The sequence below is a fragment of the Myotis yumanensis genome, unplaced genomic scaffold, assembly GCF_028538775.1.
Source record: "Myotis yumanensis isolate MYYU_CA2020_CCGP unplaced genomic scaffold, mMyoYum1.0.hap1 SCAF_13, whole genome shotgun sequence".
Lineage (NCBI taxonomy): Eukaryota > Metazoa > Chordata > Mammalia > Chiroptera > Vespertilionidae > Myotis > Myotis yumanensis.
The window spans coordinates 35,358,590-35,380,849 of NW_027223764.1; the positions used below are offsets into that span (position 1 = coordinate 35,358,590).

The window sequence follows — 22,260 nt, forward strand, 5'->3', positions numbered from 1 at the left end:
AATCATAAGCATGCATGTTCATCAGAAATGTTTAATAACACCGTGTATTTGTCAGTGAATGTTTCTGACAATGAATGCTTTGGGAAATTATAATGTAATCAAATTTTCAGAGATAAAGTTTCCTTAGAGATTATCCACTGGCTTTCAAACTTTTTGAAACTCAAAACCCTCCCTTCTAATGAAATTTACAAGAAAGCTATTATGTAAAACAGGTAAAATTAGACTTGCTACATTTAAAAGTGGATCAGGTGGGAGGTAGTACACAGACAGGGGCAATGCTGGCTCAGACAAGGTACTTTCCAGAAGAACCCAGGATAAGTATTCTGAAAAACATACTCAAAGAGTATGGGAGTCCACTGCCATTAATTGAGTGGCGCCCAATCGCTTTTACTGGTAGGTAGATTTAGAAGAAAAACAATCAGTGAAACTATTTTGATAACACATATTTCACAAATACACAATGTAGGATGAATTTTTATTTTTAAAGAAAATGTTTATGGGTAACTCACCTCATGTTTCTAAAGATTCTGCTTGCACTTTAATTGGAGTCAGTCTGCCTTGGATAATGCTCTGGAAACAGGTACACTTTCTTTGTCAGGGGAAGCATTTTTATTTAATATATATTAAATCATTGCTCAGGTTTTTTTTAACTTGTATTTTGCATTAAAGTACCAATCCACAAATATGAATTGATGACTCAACAGTAGTTCATGAAGCATAAGAGGAATGATGAAAATTCTACAGCAAATACTATAATAAAGAACAACTTGTAAGTGAAAATAATTAACTTGTGCGCAAATACAGATTATAAATTTCAGTGTGAATCTGTGAATGACATGCATTTTCACAAGCAACCTCCCCTGCCTGGTATGTCCCTCCTGAATACCACATCATCACATGACACAGGATAACGTTTTATTGAAAAGGTCAAAGCTTCAAGGCCAGAATCTGCAAGAAAGAGAAGAGGAAGGCACTATTCCTTCCCCACACTCTCCATCATCCATGGCGAGGCATGCCAGGGCCCAGGTGATCTGCTATTTTGTAGTTTTATAGGTCAGGTTTTCAAGAAGTCTTGTCAACCGGATAACTAAACAGACTGCTCAACATCAGAAAGTTAGGACTTGGGGAGCCAGCAGTTTACACAAGTTGGGATAGAGAGTGGCCCAGGACATGGCTAGTACAGGTCCCATGAGGAGTCCCTCTGTCTGCCATCAATTCTGAAGGTAGTGGAACTTGGGTGTGGTGCCTCCTGGTGGAAAATGGATAGAGGTGGGGTGCAGTTCTATCCAGATAATTGCTCATTGCATGACAACTAAGTGGTGGGCAACATTGGTGGGCAAGCTAGACTTAGTCTTCCATGTTAAATGCTTTAGAGTTCATTTTTGCTAATATCAGTCAAGGTACCCACAGGAAACAATGGTATAAAGATGAGAATAAGGAATAGTTTAGTAAAGGAGCTACTTGTAAAAATGTGGGCAGACATAAGGGAACCAACAAGGGAAGGGGAGGCAACCCCAGGCTAGCATCAAGAGGCCACCATTACCACCCTTAGGCCTGAAGGGGCAAAGGGGTGATGATTACCAAAACCCAGGGAGGGCTATAGCTGTGGAGAAGCTGAGGGACATACAGTGGACTTCAAGAGCTTTGGTGTAGGAACTTGCTAATCCCAACCTACAATCCTGCATGAGATTGTATTACTGCGATTGAGTAATACAGCAGGGAGAATGTGGACCCTGACCTCACCCATCCCCTCTCCAACCTCCTGCTGGTGTTCCCCTTGACCAAACCCAGCCGCAAACAAGTCAGAGGGCAAAGAATGTGGCAAATCCAGCTGATGAAGTTCATAAGGGTCAGCCTTCCAGGGCACATTGTCCAGTGGAGAAGGTAGAGTGGATAAGAGGGCAAACAGAGAATGTCCACATACCAGGAAAGACAGGACAGCTTTAGGAGAGCAAAGGAGGTAAGAGACTGATGGCAGGGCATAGAGATTGATGAATAAGAGTCCACTTTTTCAGTAAGTTGATCAGGAAGAAAAGGATCATGTTACAAAACTATCTGAAAGACGTATCTGGATTAGGAAAAGAGAGTATTTTCTGATTTGGGGGGGAAAACTTTGAATTTTCATGTGAAGATTATAAGGACCCACTGTAAAAGGAATAAACAGATATAACCACAATGGGAGAGTAGAGCTTTGAAGACAAATTGCAGTATTACATGAACACTGTCAAAATTATACCAACTGTTTACTAGAATTCATTACCTCCCTTAATCTAGAATTCATTACCTCCCTTTACTAGAATTCATTACCTCCCTTCGTCTTAGAATGCATTCTGCTACAGTAGGTTTACTATGCCATCTCCTAAAAGTGTTTTTATTAAGGTTAGACTTTAAAATGTTCTCATATATGACTTGAACAGATTAAGGCACTTGATTGAAATAAGACCAGATTTAAGGATTAGGTAAAGATTTAAGAAAATTAAATATATTTCAAGAATAATTAGCTATTGGAATACTTTCTTTGCTAAAAATTAAATATGAAACAAAGACTAAATTTTATTCACAAATTAAAATGCTTTATATATTTTTCCTACATTTAACAATTTCAAGGTATTTCAAGACTAAGATACAATGTGTTATGTAAATTCTACCTCCAGAACTTTGTGGCCTCTCAGTATCATTTAAAGGACAAATTAGAATTCTTTTAGCTTTATCCACTTGAGACTATCAGGGGTGTTACTCCAGGAATCACAGTGCTTGAACTACTAATAGATCATTAATCACATTAGGGACATTATTTCGTGTATTGTGAAAGAACTTCATTCATACTTAAAATGAGCCAGGAACTTAGGAACCATGAAGAGTGGAGCAGAAATGTTTCCTCATCCTAAGAAGACAGCTGAAATCTCAGTTTTCATTGTCACCGATTTCCACACTAGCCCATCCATATCCACCATAGAAGTATCTAGGCCTTTCCTAAAAATGTGTCTCTGGTATTTAAAAGTATGGTCTTCTTAAGCATAGACTGTTGAATCCCAGAGGGAAGGTCTGGGTGGGTGGGAAGAGATCAACCAAAGAACTCATATGGATATATGCATAATCCATGGACACAGACAATAGTGTGGTGAAGGCCTGGGGGGAGGCGGGGATGGGCTAGAATGGGTCAATGGGGGGAAAAGAGGGACATATGTAATACTTTCAACTATAAAGATTTAAAATACAAAATAAATAAATAAAAGTATGGGTTTTTTTAACATCTAATTTTCCACTTGTAAAATGTGCTACTCATAGGTATATAGATGTATAGATTGGAGTACTTTCATTGGTACAGGGGCCAAACCAATTGATCAAAGAATAATATCTTAAGCTACCCCATATTTTGCTGTAATGAGGTAAAAGTCAGAGGGCTTTAAAAAAAGTAATTGTAAACTACAAAACCCATATGTTTCCTTTTCTCTTCCAGTCCTGAAACAATAAACTAAGATAACAAATGGAATTTCGCAGGCTTTGGTTAGAAGCCTTTATCTTCAAAAAAGACCTGAGAAGAAAGACGGCTGACTTTCCCATGTAAGAAGGCATATCATCTACTGAGATGTGTCTTCCTTGTTGGCACCTCCCTATGAAAGAAGTGGGAGACTACAATCAGCTTCGACTTGTGAAAATTAAAAATAACCTTCAGGCTAATGGGTTTTCAACACCACTCCTTACTGGGCAAAATTAATTGAGCCGCACAAGATTAAATTACCTCCTCAAAACTGACTTCTCCAATAAATTGCAACATTAGATACAGTAAAATTGGAATTCCTACAAAACAATTCCCCCCTTCCTATCTGTGTTAACATTGACTTTATCTTTAATGGAGTACTCCATCTAGTTCTGGGGTCCAAAAAAAGGGGGAGCAGGAGTATAAAAACTGTCAAAGACTGTTAGGAAAAATTAAAGGCAAGAAAAACAAATCAGATCTTTGAGGAAACTAGAACTGTATTTTAGAGAAATAAGCGCTTTAGCACTTTACCAAATGCTAAATTTAAGGAAAGTGGAGAGAAAAATTTTTTTTTTTTACCTCGCAGAAGGTGACTTGCTATTTTCAGTGTCTTTGAAGTAGCCATCAGAAGGAAACAATCAAATAAATACACATTGTAATGAGTTTGTAAGGTGCTAGGTAGCTCTTGTATCAACTCTGCAATCACTAAAAATTGACTGTATTTCCACTAATTGAGGTAGTCCTTTTTAAAGGGGATTGGAAGTCATAGATGCATTGTTGAGTGAATAGTGCTTTAAGAACTAAACCAGTTTCTTTAAGAATGAAAATACCACTACAATCCACTTGAAAAATTGGCCAAACATACACAAAACCAGAGACAATTCATGAACACCAGATGAAAATACAAACTGTGTGCATAAGATGAACTGTGAGACAATTTTAATTAGAGGCACTATTATGGAGGTCATGTAAAGCTAATGTGTTTAATTTGGTCTGAAAGGCAATGGGAAAATATTATCCTGGCAGCTGTATTCACGATGGGCTACAGTCAGGAGAAATTATGCAAACTAATCCTAATCCTAACAATATCTAACACTTGAAGGTGCCAGACACCCTGCTAGACATTCCCATACATTAACATGTGAAATCCTCATGGTAATGCTGTGAGGCAGTTATTATCCCATTTTACAGATGAGAAAATTGAAGCACACAAATGGTGTCTGACTTTTCCAGGAAGCTTCCTGCACAGCCATTCCCATGCAGGTGATTGCAAGCAAAGTACATTTCACTTTCAAAGCAGGAATTACCCAGAAAGGAATACTCATAAGGCCAATAGCTATATTGTTTTTAGATGCTTTATTATGGAAAATTTCAAACATATATACACTAGAAAGAATAATATGTGACCACCACCCCTCCCCCACCACCATGTACTCAATCTTGATTAATTTTCTATTCCTCCACCCATTTCCCATGCTCCTCTCCTTATTATTTTGGAGTAAATCCAAACATTATATCATTTCATCATCAATAAATCTTTCAGTCTGTATCTCTGAAAGGTAAGGATAAAAAATCTCAATCTATGGTAAAGTTCCAATAATATATCTCACTTAACTATTTATTGAGACCTTAATGCATTGGCATAAGAAACTTCCACATATGAGCTCATTTAAATTGCTGCCCCTGCTTTCACTCTTACTGTCTCAACTCAAAGATTCAAAGGGCCTTCCCAGCAGTGCCCCCACCCCACCGCCAGGTCCCACCCCTCCGCCTGCAGCCCGGGCTCCGACCGGAAGCCGCTTGACGCTGGGATTCACTCCCCAGCCCCGATCCCGGCCCCGCCCCGGTTGCCTAGGCGACGAGGGGCCGCTCCGCGCTCCGCGAGGCGAGATCATGGCGACTTCTTTGGGGTCAACTGTCGGGGGGACGACCTGCGCGGCATTGACCCCGACGGAAACCCCACCGGAGTCGGAGGTACGTCGCCCCTTCCCGATGCCCGCGACCCCCTAGCGCACGCCCCCCCCCCCTCCGCCCCCGCCCCGCTCCAGGACCCGCGGGACCCTCGGCCCAGGCCAGGCCCGGGCCCGAGTCCCACGCTTGGGGTGGGTGCGGGGCGGGCCGGGAGGGCGGAGGCGTGGGGCTGCGCGGGGCCCCGGGGGGCGGTGCGAGGGGCCCGGAGGCACCGCCCCGCGCTCCCGGAGTCCCGCCCGCCCGGCCCCACCCGCCCTGGCACGCTGCCCGTCCGGCCCTCGAGGGTAAACTAGTGGTTCCTCTTGGGCTGCTTTGGTTTTAGGCCCAAAGAATCTCCAATTCGCGCGTTTCCCCGGATTCTCTGCACTTACAAAGGGATTTTGGCATTTGAAGTAGGCCATCAGTCCCTTTTGGAAATTTCTACTAATTCTTTTTTTTTTAACGATCACAGTTCCGATTGTTGAATAGGTGTCAAGGACTAACTCTTCATTAATACTGGATTGAGTAATGTTTGAAGGCTAGGGCTTGTTTTTTCCCTTATTATTTTACCATTTCTCTAAATAAATACATGATAAGAGGTAGGACAAAGGAGGCATCCCTGGAAAATCGACCTTCTGGCTGTGGCTGTGTTGCTCATCATCAGCTTGTCTCCTGGGAAGTTAATTCACCTCCTCAGGCCCCAGTGGTTTCCTGTGCACAATAAAGACTTACCTTTAGGCCCCGCCCAACATCACCTCTCAATCATAGATGGGCTTTAGGTCACTTTAATTTCTCATAAGCTTGGTATCCTGAGATATTAAGAACATACCTGCTATGCCAGATGTCACTAAGAAAATGTTTGTCTTCACACACTGAGCCCGCCACGTTGTTCCTGCGGAGTGCTTTTCAGTTTCTTAAGGCCCCCAAAGGTAAATAATGTTATAATTAACACTGTATGCTCAACTCCCTCATTAGCCTAAACAACGATCTCTGTGCAGAAGTATTAGCTGCAATATTATAAATAAACACAGAGCCAAGAATTCAGTTCCTTGCTCAGAGGTATGCAAAGTTGTTCCCAATCCAGATCCTTCCCATTACTATCTGCAGACCGCTAAGGCATGCTGTCTCGCCTGTGAGCCTTTTGAAATTAGCGTACTTTAAAAACACATCTTAATGTGATAAACTGCCTGTTACTCCCTTGTGATCTCTAACGTAATACAATTTCAAAAGTGGCATAGGAAATTTCCCAATACATTTCTGTTAAATATATACAAAAACATACTTATGACAATACGTAATTTTCAGTGTACGTATCCATGTAGATAATGTCCTTTCTAAGAAGACAGATAATTTGAGGTCCTAATGTATCTGTCCTCAAGAAAAAGAAAGAAATACCCCACACTGGTTTTTAAAGATGCAAATAAATACCATGGTAGGGCCATGGTTGGCAAACTGCGGCTCGCGAGCCAATGCGGCTCTTTGGCCCCTTGAGTGTGGCTCTTCCTAAGCCTTAGGAGTACCCTAATTAAGTTAATAACAGTGTACCTACCTATATAGTTTAAGTTTAAAAAATTTGGCTCTCGAAAGAAATTTCAGTCCTTGTACTGTTGATATTTGGCTCTGTTGACTCATGCGTTTGCCGACCACTGGTCTAGGGGAAAAAATTCACTTTTTATAATGGATGATGAGGCAGATGAATGAGCTAGTTATAGGCCTTAGATGAGTATTTACCATGTTAGCATTGTCTAATGGAGGCAGAGTTCCTGTAGTTCACAGAGGAGAGAGTTGATCCATAGAGCTGTGTCATTCATTTGAATGACAAGTTCTGCCAGCCACCCATTTGTGCTGACTGGAGGGCTCAGGGGTGAGATGGAAAAGATGGCAAAACCTCTCTCTCCTGGGAGTCTTCCCAAGGCCACAGCTTTTCAGTTAAATACTGAAAGATTCTTCTCAGATCAGATTCTTTCCAGAGTTGATCCCCTGAGACTTGGTCCCTTATGGTGTCACTTCTAATAAATTCGGTATCCAAATTGACTTAGCCAGTAGACCATGGAGTCATTTCAGCCAAGCAGTAGTGAAATTTCTTTTCTTGCCAAGTCTATTGGAAATACAACATAAGCTTCCAGGAGTCTCAGGTTTCCCATTTGTTGTTTGTTGCCAATACCTAGAATAAAAACAACCAATTACTGCAGTCACATAGTAAGCACTCAATAAAATATAACTTGTTAAAATCGTAGGTGGACTGACGTATGCCAGGAGAGATAGTAGTTATCATAGACTAAAATCTACTTGATCAGATACTGTGAACAAGCAGACATGAAATGCAGGTCCAGGAAAATATTTTTCCTATGACATTGTATAAACTCTTCTTGCCAACTCTCTGAATTTAACATTCCAGGTTCTTTAATAGCATTGGAGTAAATGACTCCTTGCAAAAGGTGAGACCAAACTTTTAGCAGATATATGTATCAATGCACAAGAACAGAAAAATATCAAAAATCTGAAAATAAATATTTGCTGTAGACATATATATGTTTATATATAAGTGAAAGGAATTTATAAGTGAATTTGTCATTGAATTTAAAAATGAAAACTAGGAATTCATTCATCAGTCTTTTATTATTAGTTTATTCATAAACTGACTTTTTTAATATTTTTGAAAACACTATTTAGGAAATATAATTATTTAAGTAGTATACTTAAAAGGACTATACTTCAACTCATATTAGAGACCTAAAAGAAAATGTAAATGTTTATTTCCCACCCAATTGCTTTTTCTGAATAATGTCCCTTAGTGTCACCATATCCCCTGATAGATGACACTTTCTTACTGCTTTCTGGGCTTTATCAGCACAGGAGAACACTTACATAATCTTGCGTGGAAAGGTGAATGCCATTTGTCTAAGAGATCTCATCATGTCCTGGAGGAGGCCATTGACGATTCTCTCTACTGTAGGTGGTTTCTACAGAACTTGAAAACAGCCCCCCTCTATTGACAGGTTAGAGAGAAAACACTTTGGGCTTAACATGAACAGCAAAATGATGAGGTTTCTGCTATTTCAATATTACTGAAGAGTTATTTATTAAAGCCATTCACATCACATAGAGTAGGTCAACCTATGCACGACCAAGGGGAGGTCTCCAAAATATTCCTTAAAATATCATTGAGAAAATGCTACTAATGTACCTCAAAATGTTATTATACAATATTATTATTTATCAAACGCTGAGAACTTCTGGGAATAGTGGCTGTGGGTATGAAAATATTGACAAACATTTGGGCATTTCTTTGCGTTTCCTGTCTTATTTTAAAAGTCCTACTTCTTCTCTCCCCTCCAGCCTCCCTTTCAGATTGCACAAATAATCTTCAATCATTTTCTAATACTTAAAGTTTTAATATTCTAAAGTTAGGTTTTTAACACAGCTAAAATTAATGTTTGATAGATATATTTTATTTATTTGAAATGAGGATTTCATTTTGTTTTCTTCTAGATGTGAACCATCAATTAAATTAGCTTCCTTAACTAAATTAACTATCCTCTCTGTTCTTAGAGAATGGACTGACTACCACTATCACATTGTAACATTACTAGAGGCTGGGTGCATGAATTTGTGCATCAGTGGGCCTGGCCTGCGGATTGGGCTGAAACCAGCTCTCCAACATTCCCTGAAGGGTCCCGGATTGTGAGAGGACACAATTGGGGCGGGGGAGGGATGCGGGAGGTTGGCAGCCAGAGAGGGACCATGGGAGGGCTCCAGGTCATGTCTGGCCCGTCTTGCTCAGTCCTGATTGGCAGGACCCCAGCAGCAAGCTAACCTACTGGTCGGAGCATCTGCCCCCTGGTGGTCAGTGCATGTCATAGCGAGTGGTTGAGCCACCTTAGCATATCATTAGCATATTACGCTTTGATTGGTTGAACTGACGACCAGACACTTAGCATATTAGGCTTTTGTTATATAGGATCAGTATACTTGAATGGACACAAAAATAGACAAAGTAGTCAGTGGAATAGAATAGAGAATTCATATATATATTTTATAAAACAGGTATTGCTAGAATTCAGTGACAAAACTCTCAGTAAAATATGAGTAGAAAAGAATAGCTAAACAAGAAGAAATTATTTGCCAAACATCATCATATTGAATGGTGAAATACTTAAAGCCATTTGTATAAAAGCCAGAAACTAGAAAGGAATTCTGGCTAGTAACATTATTGTAATCAAACATACTATAGAACTTCTAATTAATAAAATAAGAAAACTAAATATGTGGCTTAAGTATTAGAAATTAAATGAAAAAAAACACTTTATTTGAAGATTACATGGTCGCTTACCTAAGAAACCTGACATTGTATTAACATGGTTTGAACTAATACAAAATTTGATAAGGTCGTTACGTATAACATAAAAATACAAGGCCAATTGCTATTCCCTATATTAGAAATTAATTAGAAATCGAAATGGCAAGATCTTGGTTTTGAATATAATAAGGCATAGGACCTAAAGAAATTATAAACTATTAAAAGTTTAATAACAAGAGTTGATAAAAAGACTTATTGGAAACCTTCAAATTTAAAAAAATTCAATCCTTCCCACATTATAAATACAATTCAATGGATCTAAAGATTTAGTTCCTATATACAGCTATATACATACAAAGTTATGATAGAGTTATTCATGATGATCCATCCTTGCATTTCTGAATTTATCCTAATTTGGTCACAATGATAGCTTATTGTTCTGTTAGAACATTTCTGGATTCAGTTTTCTAAGACAGTATTTTAATTAGAATTTTTGCATCTGAATTTATTAATGATTTCAGTTTATAATTTTCTTTTTGTGCTAGTTCAGGTTTTTGTGTGTAGATTATGATGGCTCTTAAGAATGAGTTATCTACAGTCTATAATTATTACACTTAACCGAATTTGTGTTCTTGTTTATTACGTAGCACTTCAAGTGTAAAACTACTGGGCATGGTGACTTTTTAAAAAGTAGACTTTCCGTTTAGTTCATGTTTGGTCAGTTCTCTCTTACCCTAGTCAAGTTTGATAACTTACATAATCCTACAAAATCACCCATTTCCTTGTAATTTTAAAATGTATTTCCACTTACATGCATATATTTTTATCTTAAGCTATCACATTTGCTAGAGATTTGCCTGTTTTATTATTTTAAAGAATTAGCTGTTGCTTTAACTTATCCTTTTTTCAATTATTTCTTCTTTCTTTTTCTTAAATTGGCTCTTTAGCATGGTCAGGACTATAGTGAGGTGAGTGATGCACTCTTCTTGGGCACAAAATTTAAGGGTGCCAAAAAAATTCAGTAGTCAAGATAAATTATATTTTAATGCAATATTTTAAAAAATCAAAGTTAATGCAAAAAAAATCCCTAATGGTCAAAGTTTTAAATAAAGACAGCATTAGTATTACTGATTTTTTCCTCCCTTTTGCCTCAGGCTCCAACATGGTTCAACACAGTGCTGCTCCTTAGTTCATTTATTTTCAGGCTTGAAGAAAGTCTTTTAAAATGTGGAAATTGTAGACCACTGTATGACTGAAATGCCTCTGTAGTCATTTTTGGTGAAATGTATTTTTCTTTTAATGAACATTCCTTAAGAATCTTTTGCCCCAACCGCTTTGGCTCAGTGGATAGAGCATTGGCCTGCAGACTGAAGGGTCCCAGGTTCGATTCCAGTCAAGGGTTGTACCTTGGTTGTGGGCACATCCCCAGTAGGAGGTGTGCAGGAGGCAGATGATTGATGTTTCTCTCTCATCAATGTTTCTAACTCTCTATCCCTCTCCCTTTCTCTCTGTAAAAAAATCAATAAAATATATTTTTAAAAAATAATCTTTTAAGACACTGTCAGTGATGGATACAAATATACCCCCAGAAACCTTAAATTCTAGAAGGAAGACATGTATACAGGGTTTAGGTGACATTAGAGAAAAATTTCAGAGACAACATTATCTGGCAAATAATATCAGGCTTTCAATTTTATTGCTTCTGGAATAACTGCTAAAATCCACCAGGTGGTGGAATAAAATGAGTTACAGTGCAGTTTAGCTTACAGATTTTCCTAGTCAGAGATGTAATTTTACAGAGAAAGCCACAATTACATATCTACATTTTTATTAGCCTATTCATGAATTTTCTATTATACGTTTGATTTGTACAAATGAGAATGTATGTGTTAAAAGATTAAAGATTTTTAACCATCTTGTATCCTTTCTAATGCAAGGCAGTGTATAAACAAACAAAAAAGAGCTCTAGTTTAAAATAGGTCCAGGAATTCAATTTAAACAAAGAAAATAAGAAACCAGAGGCAAACCCTCCTATAAGATGACTATCTTAAGCTATCAAGTTTTAGTAAAAAATGCACTGATCGTAGGCATCTTAGCTAGAACTGTTATTATACAAAAGGTTGAGTATTGTATTCTTTTTCATATAGTTCTTGTATGACATATTTTTTCCTATCCATAAAATTTTAAATCTAATAAAATTGATCTAAATATCTGTATAATGAACCTTTCATGTATATATTTATTCATTATTAATAATGATAGCAATCTTGTATATATTAAAACATATCAAAATGATTTTTTAACATGAATTCAAATTTAGGTTCAAATGACTTGCTGTAAGTCACAAAATTAATCAGTTGTCAAACCTCATGAGATTTCCAAATCTAAGTCCTGCTTTTCATTAAGCTGCATCATTCAACAGTGTCATCAAATGATGGAGATGAATTCAGGCAGCTTATTAACAACCTATGTTGACATAAGTAGGATCTTCAGAATTCTCAAAAGAAGTAAAAGATTGAATGACTGTCCTTGAGAAATTCATAATCTAATGGGCTTGACAGTACAGGAATACTGCTACTAATAAAAATATATATAACCAGCAAACATTTTAACAAGTATACAGCCATATATTGTGGACTAAAATACTATCCTTTCTAAAAACTGAGTCTGTTTAATTCAATTTCCAAGTATCTAAGTGCCTACTAGGTGCAAGACATTATATATTAGGTACTTAAGGTATTTTTGGCTTAATTGAGATTATAATCTAATAGAATGATGTAGTTTAGGTTAATTTTCTAACCCTAGATTACAAAAAAGATAGCTAATGAAGTAGCATATTTTAATTCTAAGTTAGATATTTAAAAACAAAAATATAACCTAATTTAAATACAATCATTAAACTGATTACCATTCCTAGTAAGTGCCAGCTTTGGAATCTTTCTATTCTGGGGAAAGAATAAGGAAAAATTGTGATATGATCTTGTTTACTATAGCAAAGCATTTCTTTGCTTTTCTTATTTATTGGAGCCCATTCACATGGAAGGATATATTACTATTTGTTGAATGGAAAACACTTGCCCCCTCTCTTCCCTAAACCTCACAATCCTTGATTTTTATGGAGCTGTTGCTGTTACTGTGTCTGTCTCCTCTTTCACCCCCATTCACAGCTCTTCTCCTCCTGCTCTGCTTTGGGCAGTTCCATCCATTCTCACCTTTGAGGGATTCCTAAACCAGGATCTTCAAACTTGACCTTTCTGACTCCAGCATTTCTAATTAACCTGTACACATTTCTTCCTTGATAGGCATATTGCAGCTTAAACTCAACCACTGAAACCAAACTCACTAACTTGCCTTTTTAAAACTAGCATCATCTTCCAAAACTCCTATTTCTATTCTGTGTAACAAGAGTACCATGTATGGATTTTGCAGGTTGTACTCCAAACAATAGGACTCAGCTGAGGGTTGAGCAGGAGCTGAAACTATACCGTCTTCACAAGTGCTGCACTTGGGCCAGGGCTGTGCCAGCCTTAAGACTCTTAACTTGCTGCCCCTAGAGAGGATGCCTTTGTCTAGGTCGCACAGAGGGGCATATATGCTATTGGAGGCCCTTTTTCTTCTAGTCGCCTATTTCAGAAACTCAGAATCTCCATTCCTTCTTCACTCTTTTAGTCCCCCATATATAATATGGTGCATTCACCTCTTTCTTTTAAAGTGCACTACATGGAGCCTAGTACGGCCTAAGGCCTCATTCCTGAACTGTTGTAACAACCCTTTCATTTAGCTCCTCCTCTGTGCCCTTACTCTGCCCCTGCTAAAGATTACCCTTCCTTCAAGCACAGTTTTATGCCATTCACTGCTCAAAACTTCATGGATGCCTTATTGACTCTATTAGCAAGAACACATTCTTTAGCATGTCATTCTTTAGCTAGGGTTTAAAATATTTATGTTTCATTGCACAGTATCTCGTATCCTGTAATCATTTAATAAATATTTACTGAATTACTAAATTTAAGATCTCCCACAATAGGTTCCCATTGGCAACTTCCCACTTAGGTCCAACTAGTCCCCCACTTGTAACCTAGGTACCATTACGAATTACTTGATATTTACAGAACTGGTACCCAACATCAATGTCTTTGTCACGTTGGTTTTGCTGCTCATTCACCTGGGGCATGCCTAATCTCACCAAGTCATTCCTGGACCTTCTGTCTGTAGACTTTCCTTGTCCTATTCCTATTCTTGTTTCTTCTTTTGAACTGAATGCCACATTTTTATGGCTCACCATTTTATTTTCTTATTTTATAGTCACCCTTAATTTGTTCCTCCCACTGGATGTTAAGATTCTTGAGGATAGCAGGTCTTTCTTACTTGCCGTTGCCTCCTCTTGAGCCCCAAGTTCAATGAGGAATGCGTAGATGAACCGAGTCCAGGACGGCCAGGGGTGAACCTGAGGAGGGGCGTTGAAGGATTAAAGAAAACAGACAAGAGAATACAGTTGGGACCAGGTGGATCGCTGTGCCTGGATGAGGAAACTGACACAGCCTGTAAGCCGAAGCTTTATTTTATAGTCAGATCACACAAAGCAAAACAAGGGCAAGATGTTTACTGTGTTCTTGCGAATTTCAAATCTTCTTTCCTGTTGTTGCCATTCTCTGAACTCTATCAAGCTTTGTTTAGGCAGCACTTGCTGCACCCCCTGCAGCCCACATCCCTTAGCGATCTAGGAATGCAGGGTTGGACTATAAGGTCGAGCTTACAATCATAGCCTTTTGGCTATAATTGTGCTGGGAGGGCTTTGCCCTACAAGCTGGGACTTATATGTGGCTTGGCCACAAGTCAGTCCAAGGCTTGAATCTGTCCGAACGCTGTAGCCGCTCTCCACACAGATATTAAAAACTATTTGTTAATTGAAAACCATTACCCAGTTTTAAGTATGCACAAAAGATAGATTGACTAGCCATTCAATTTTTACTTAAAAACAGAAAAGAATTATCTAGGAGAGTGTTGTTCTAAAAAAGATTTTCCTGGTCTCACGGTAAGAACAAATGTTGATATCCTTGGGATTAATATGTAAAAGATATGACTGAGATAACTCATTCCACTTTTTTTTTTTTTGTAGAGAGATGCTGAATTGCAGGAGCATGACAAGTTTCTGTCTCCAGATTTTCTCTCAGTTGCCCAAATCACCGAAATGCTAGCAGAGGACATAGATGGAGTTCAACAGTAAGCACTTCAGTATTACACCCAAATGCAGAACAGTTCTAGCTCTGCATCTATAAATGACCACAATATTCTACTACACATTTTAAACTTTTTTCTAAATATATATATATATATATATATACACACACACACACACACACACACACATATATATATATATGTGTGTGTATATATAATATACTGTATATTATATATAGATATATATTCAGACTCTGGAACACAAAAATTCTTAACCAACTAACTTTGCACTACTCAGTAGTCTTCTTTATGGGAGAAATGCATTTCAAGCCAACTTGTTAATATTAACTGAGAGCAGAGATTTATTGTTAAAAGCAGCCTTCAACATATGCTGTCTTCTATTTCTTTTTCTCTTTCATCCATAAAACCATAAGTATTTACAAGAGCTTTTAGGTCTTCTGTGTCATTTGAAAAGAATAAGTTGTGATTTTCTGTAATATTAATAATATATTTTATTTGGAAATTCTGAATATTAGCCATCCACCTCTGATTTTTATTGGATATGAAGCTATATTGAGTACTCTGATTTTATACATTTGCTTAAAAATGTGATATAACTGAATTTATAAGCAATAATGCTAATAAGTGTACATATTATTGATTTCTATAGTAGAGCATTTACTTTGAACTCTAGTCAGATATATCCAACACACAAATTCCTAAATGGTGTTTTTAGTAACCATTGATTTTAAAAATCATCAGCTCTAATAATGGAATCCTGATTGGCTGTAATGTGTAGAGAGTGGGGACAATGTGCTGTTCTGGATTGTAATATCCCTGTGTAAGATTTCTGCAGGCCAGTCCTTCACATTTTAGCAGGGAATTGTGGACTGTAATGGGCAAATAGAAAATGACTCTGTCAGGGGTTATCATTTGCAAATCTCACAAATATTATGGAATAGAGGTAATTTACTACTGAGAAGGAATATGACAGATGTACTGGCTGGGAGAGAAGTCTGAGAAGGGAAGGCATATTAAGAGCAGAGGAATGACAGTGACAGGCCTTTTCCCAAGATGCTGTTCACCTCCAGCGCCTGCAAATCCTGCTGGAAATGCTGGTGATGTGTGATTCGGCCATACTACTGACTCTCTGCATCTTTATAAGTATCTATATATATAAAAAGTCAGGGACCAGAACGCTTTAATGACTGGAACAACCAGTTGCTATGACGCCCACTGTGGCCCGCGAACCAGCCCGATCAGGAGTGGGGCCAACCTCCTGCAGCCCCTCCCCCCACCTGGCCCCACCCCAGATCAGCCCCCCGACCCCAGTCAGGGGCAGGGCCAGTTGGCCAACCACCTGTGGCCCCCCAGCTGGCCCTGCCCTTGATCACCCCCCCTATCCCAATAGGGGCCGTGGCTGGCCAGCCAACCTCCTGCAGCCCCTCCCCCGGCAACCCCTGCCCTCAGTGGGCCCCCACCACCCCGTTTGGCCCACAGCCCCTCCCCCAATCCAACTCTGACCCCGATCGGCCCCCCCCACTCTGATCAGCCAACCACCCATGGCCCCTCCCCCCAACTGCTGGCTCCTAATTGGCCTCCCCAACCCCATTTGGGGGCGGGGCCGGCTGGCCCACCACCCACAGCCCCTCTCCATAGCTGGCCCCTCTCCCAATCAACCCCCACCACCTCGATCAGCCTGCAGCCTCTCCCCCCAGCCAGCTCTGCTCCCAATCGGTCCCCCCCCACACCAATGTGGGGTGGGGCTGGCCAGCCAACCTCCCACAGCCCCTCCCCCAGGCACTGACACCTGATCAGCGCCCCCCCCACCCCAATCAGGGGCGCGGCTCTGGCCAATCGCCTGTGGCCCCTACCCCCAGCCAGCCCGGCCCTGCCCTAATCAACCCCAATTGGGGCAGACCGGCCGGCCAACCTCCTGTTGTTTCCTTCTCCTCTTGACAGGCCCAGACCCAGTCCGCCCAGATTGGAGCCAGGCTGGCCGGGCCCCACCTGTGCATGAATTCGTGCACTGGGCCTCTAGTTAGTCAATAAAAATCTTTACTGATTTTAAAACAAGTATTTCATGATGATTTTACCATTTTTGTAGAAATGAATGCTCATTGGGAATTCTGACTTTTAATGTAGGAATTGATTAGTAAAATTCATTCATTTCATCAGCATCACTGATTATTTATGCTTTAAGTAAAATATTATTTTCTCTTATTAAGTAATCCCAAATGTTGTTGGTCATTGAAATGTAAAAGTTATTTAATAAAAAATAATGTGATGCAAATGACATATTTAATATCGTTTACAAAGTATTTTTTAAAATATTAAATAAAAGATGTTATGTTAGATGCAATTAATATTAAATAAAAGGTATTGCAGACAAATGATTTTTAGACTTATTTCGCATCTTAAGTTGTACTGTGTATCATACCTTCTGTGACAATCTTTTTTTTTTCAATTATTGGCTCTTTTTGTTGTTTATGATCTAAATTCTGAAAGTATTTTAATCTTTAAGAGGTGAGGTCTAGGACAAAGGAAATGATACAGATGTTGATACAGAAGTTAGCACTATAGAAACAAGCAGCTTTAACATAGGTGGACCTTTTAAACTGCCTCATTAATAGAATTCACCTAAAGTAATCTCAGATTTTAAGACATCAATTTTGAATAAATGACACCAGTGTTATGTCAGGAGTCATTGTTCTGCAAAGTAATTTTGTTTTGTTTTTTTAAGTGAATTTTGTAACAGTAATCCTGAAATATTTACAATCAATCATTCATTTTGCAGTTAAAATAGTGTCATTATAAATGGGGATTAAATACCTTTCAACATAACAGAAATATAATTTAGGTATCCTGTCACTAAGTGACAGAAATATGCCAAAATCATACAGTTTGCAAAGCTATAAACCTATTAAAAATAAATTATAGGAAATTAGCACATTTTCTGCCTTTTAAAATTAAAAGTTGTACTCCATGAAAGCAGCCAACCAAGTAAAACATTAAAGGATCATTAAAACATATTTGTGGAATATACTTCACGTAAAGCTAAATGTCTGGGTACATTTCTCATGGTCTCCTAAGTACTATCAATTATGTTTTAACGTAACTCTGATTTTATGAATAGATCTACTCAAATCTTGTTTGAAACAATGATAGGAACAACATTTAAAATAACTCTTTAAATACAGAAATAACACTGAGATCTTTTAATAACCTTTCTATAATGGGTCTTCCATGAGCTGTTCAATTCTTGCCTTAAGGCTTATTTCTGCATATCATCATATTTAAAAAATAAAATGCACTCCAATGTCAAGAGCATGCAAGAATAATGTAATATTTTTACTGAAATTCTTGGTGAGATAGTTACAGCGCTTATCAGTGTGGCAAAACTTCCTAAGTCACTATCAAGCATCTTTCTCTTTCCCTGCATTTTCTCATGCTACAGATGTGGCCATCTCTCCCCTTCCCCCTCTTCGTCTCTCCTTATCCCCAGAGGAAAAGCTTACAAATTTGACAGTAGGGTATAGTAGCTGCAGTCAAACCACAGTAGTATCTTGCTCCAAATGCTTCCCTGCATAATCTCCTTTGGGGTGAAATAACTGAACCAAGAATAGAAATGTTAAATACTTAGTCCTGCACTTCAAATTGAAGGTTAACATCTAAATGGTACTAGGAGAAGAGGTGCAGGGGATATCGGAGAGAGGCAGCGGTGGAGGATGCCAAAGAAATTTCACCAAAATATCCTTACACAAGTAGTTACCTTCATTTACATACAAACACTGAGCATACATGTAACTATTCAAGCCAAATATTTAATTTTTTAAATGCATAGCATAGAGATGCAGATGAAGAGTACACTTTGAAGGAAGATGAACTGCTGGAAACAGAAGTGCAGGAGAAAGGACTGGGAGCACATATATACATACATACATACATACATACACACACATCTGAAGACCCTAGACTGAGGTAAAATTATACTCACTCTCCTAGGGGAAGAGAAAACCTTGAAATGCATTTCCAGAAGCCTTGGGTACAACAACAGGATCAGGATGTAGAGATGAGAGCAGATGCTTCCCATATTCACAAGCAATAGGTTGTTTATGTGATAGTAAAGAAATCGTATATTACTTCTTTCTTCTTTATCCCCACTAATTAAAAAAATAAAACTAGACTCATTGACATGAACTTATGTCATACAGAAAATAGCTTGTAATATGGCCAGGTCTGAGTGCTGAATAAGAAATATGCATACAAGACATAGCAAGGGGAAAAAATTGAGTAGGGTAAAGAACTCGTAGACATTAAACATATATCAGAAAAATATAGCCATGAGTAGGTAAAAAAAAAAAAAGTAAAATATTTATCATGAATTTAAAAAAATGCATGGGAAGCAGTCACCACAAGGTAAATCAGAGTACAAAAACTAAAGGAAGAGATACAAAATAAAAGGTGACAAAATGGGTAAAACAGAGTAGAAAGAAAACAATGTTGCAGAGATACAATTTATAAAGCAGCCCAAGGGAGAATTAACACTCTGAAAACACTGAGGGACTTAGAATACAAGAATGAGAAAAGTATATAAAATTAAAAGAAAATTGATATGAAACATTTTTGAAGGTTAAATAGAAAATTATAGCTATAGAAAAAAAATGAGTAAATATACATAATTGGAATTTTTTAAAAAAAAGAACAAATTTTAACAATCTAATTCCAGAACATTGTCAGAAGGAAAAGAAACTTGATTGTATAATAGGAAAAGATAATGAATTTCAGAGAAAAAAAATAGTAGTTAAGTTGCTATACTTCAAAGATGGAAGAAGAGAAGGGAAGACTAGGAGAAGGAGAATTAGAAATGAATGAAGAGGAAGAGCAAGAAGACCAAAAAGGGGTTTATATTTTTACTAGAGGCCTGGTGCATGGATTCGTGCACATTGAAAGGAAATTAATTAGAAGGTGGCCGGCGGGGTGGGACTGGGCTAGAAGGGCAGGACATGCTCTGGAGCCAACCTCCTGCAGTCCCTCCCCGGCCTGCAGCACCTGGGGTGGCTCCGGGCCTCGAAGGGCATCTGCAGAGTGAGCAGGGTCCTCCCAGCAGGTGGGTCCCTCGTCCTGGCCTGCGGGGATCAGGCTGAAACTGGAAGCCCAACATCCCCTGAGAGGTCCCAGAGTGTGAGAGGGCACTCTGCAAAGTTGCTGTCACAGGGCACCTCCTGTGTTGAGCATCTGCCCCTGGTGGTCAGTGTGTGTCATTCCTACCAGCCAGTCAGCCACTCAGCCTTTTATATATAGAGATATGCTCTTCCTCTCTCTCCCTTTCCCTCTTCTGCCCCTTGTCCTCCCTCTTTCCCTCTCTCTTCTTGCCCCTCCCTTTCCCTCTCTCCCTCTCTGTTGCTCTTTTGAATGTCATTTTGGACTTAGAATTTAGATATGAATATTTTTAGATTATAGGCATTATAGAATTTTCATTACAAAAAATATGTATGTTTTTAAAACTTAGAAAAGGGACTGTTCAATATTTAATCTAATTTCAATACCTGAATTTTTCTTTTTGTTACAGAAAATTTGCCACATTTCTGAATTTCAAAAATCTTAAAACCTGTTTAAAAGAAGCCATTCTACTAGATTATTATGTATCTGGATTTTTGTGGGCTAGAGGCATGGACTTTTCTGTTCTGCAGTACTCAAAATTTATGACTTTACTAGATGTCTTGCTTCATAATCTTAGAGGTAAGTACTTTCTTCTTTCTTTCAAAGAAAGGAAATATTCTTTAAATTGTGTTGTCAAGCAAAGTTCCTAATTGTATTATGATTCCTTCAGTGAAAATTATATTTTTCCTTGGTGTAGCAAAACCATAGTCATATTTTCATTAAGTTGTAAAAGTTCAAATAATATTAAACAATATAAAGGTCTCTTAATAATTAATTTACCAAAGATATATTCATTTCATTTTAAAATCTTTTCAGTGGCATCTATCCAAAAATTATCAAGTAGTTCAGATCTAGTTGGGTATTTTTTTCATTGTTTGAATAGTTTTCATCTCATCTTACCTAAAAATATTCCTGGAATATCTCAGGAGGACTAAAAGAGGAAGTACTTTGGTCAATCTCAAACCCCCATTAAATAGTCATTACTCACATACACTTAGATTTTGTGACTGTTTTTCTTATATAACATTGCAATCAGTTACTACAGGCAGATCGCAAATTCTTCCCTGGAGCAATTTTAAATGTGATAACTTTTGTTTGAGAATAAATAGAATTGCTTCTTGGAAGGAGGAAAAGAAGGAAATATACTTTATTTAATGCCAACTCTGTGGTCTAGGTACTGTATTTGGTCCTAACCCTTAACATACATTACTGAATCTCAGAGCATCTTCTTCCTACAGGGGTGTGGTAACCACTGTCTCAGAGTTGAGCAGGCAGTCCTGAGAACAAGGTCTAGAGCTGGGAAATGGCAGAACTGGAATTTGGGCCTCAGACTGTGAAACCAAAAGGCTCTGAGCACAATAAATGTAAAGGTGTTGGTGTCTCAACTAAAAGTGTCAGTTGGGAGGCATCTTCTTCCTTCCTTCCCCTTTCTCTCCCGCCCTCCCCCACGCCTCTCCTTTCTCTCTCTTACTCCTCCTGTCTCCCCCTCCTCTCTGCCTTTCCTTTTGTTTCATTTCTCTTTGGTTGTTTGCCTTTTTTTGCTTGTTTGTTTCTATTTTTTCTTGTTTTCAACTGAGCAGTTAGAGACCTTGCTCCCCCTAAAAAATTGTTACCATCATCCTAGCAAAATTTGTGGATGCCTTGTGGTCACACAAAGCCTAGTCCAGTGATGGCGAACCTTTTGAGCTCGGCGTGTCAGCATTTGGAAAAACCCTAACTTAACTCTGGTGCCGTGTCACATATAGAAATTTTTTTATATTTGCAACCATAGTAAAACAAAGATTTATATTTTTGATATTTATTTTATATATTTAAATGCCATTTAACAAAGAAAAATCAACCAAAAAAATGAGTTCACGTGTCACCTGACATGCGTGTCACCTCTAACACACGTGTCATAGGTTCGCCATCACTGGCCTAGTCTGTTCTATGTATCAATTTCTGACTATACTGGTACAGGGGCAGTTTTTAGTGAGTTAGCAAGACTATAAAGAATCCACTCATGCCCTGTGTACTCTTACGGCTCCTAGTCACCCTTTACAAGGAAAGACTTGGTGGTTCTCATTGTGGGGAAAAGAAGTTATTATGTTCCTTCTTTGCTTTTACTTAAATATGTAGGGGGAGAATTTCATCTTTGCTTTTACTTAAGTATTTAGTGTCATGTTAAATAACTATACCAATAGCA

The 22,260-nt window shown here is 38.4% G+C and overlaps 1 protein-coding gene across 1 annotated transcript in view; it reads left to right on the forward strand.

The window, feature by feature from the left end:
- The first annotated feature begins 5,372 nt into the window (after positions 1-5,372).
- CABCOCO1 (ciliary associated calcium binding coiled-coil 1) overlaps positions 5,373-22,260 on the forward strand; it is a 113,827-nt gene continuing 96,939 nt past the window's right edge. Inside the window, exons 1-3 of the mRNA XM_070431908.1 lie at positions 5,373-5,455; positions 14,851-14,954; positions 20,485-20,654. Of these exons, the coding sequence (XP_070288009.1) occupies positions 5,375-5,455; positions 14,851-14,954; positions 20,485-20,654 (355 nt within the window). The 5' untranslated portion in view covers positions 5,373-5,374. The remainder of the gene's footprint in view (positions 5,456-14,850; positions 14,955-20,484; positions 20,655-22,260) is intronic.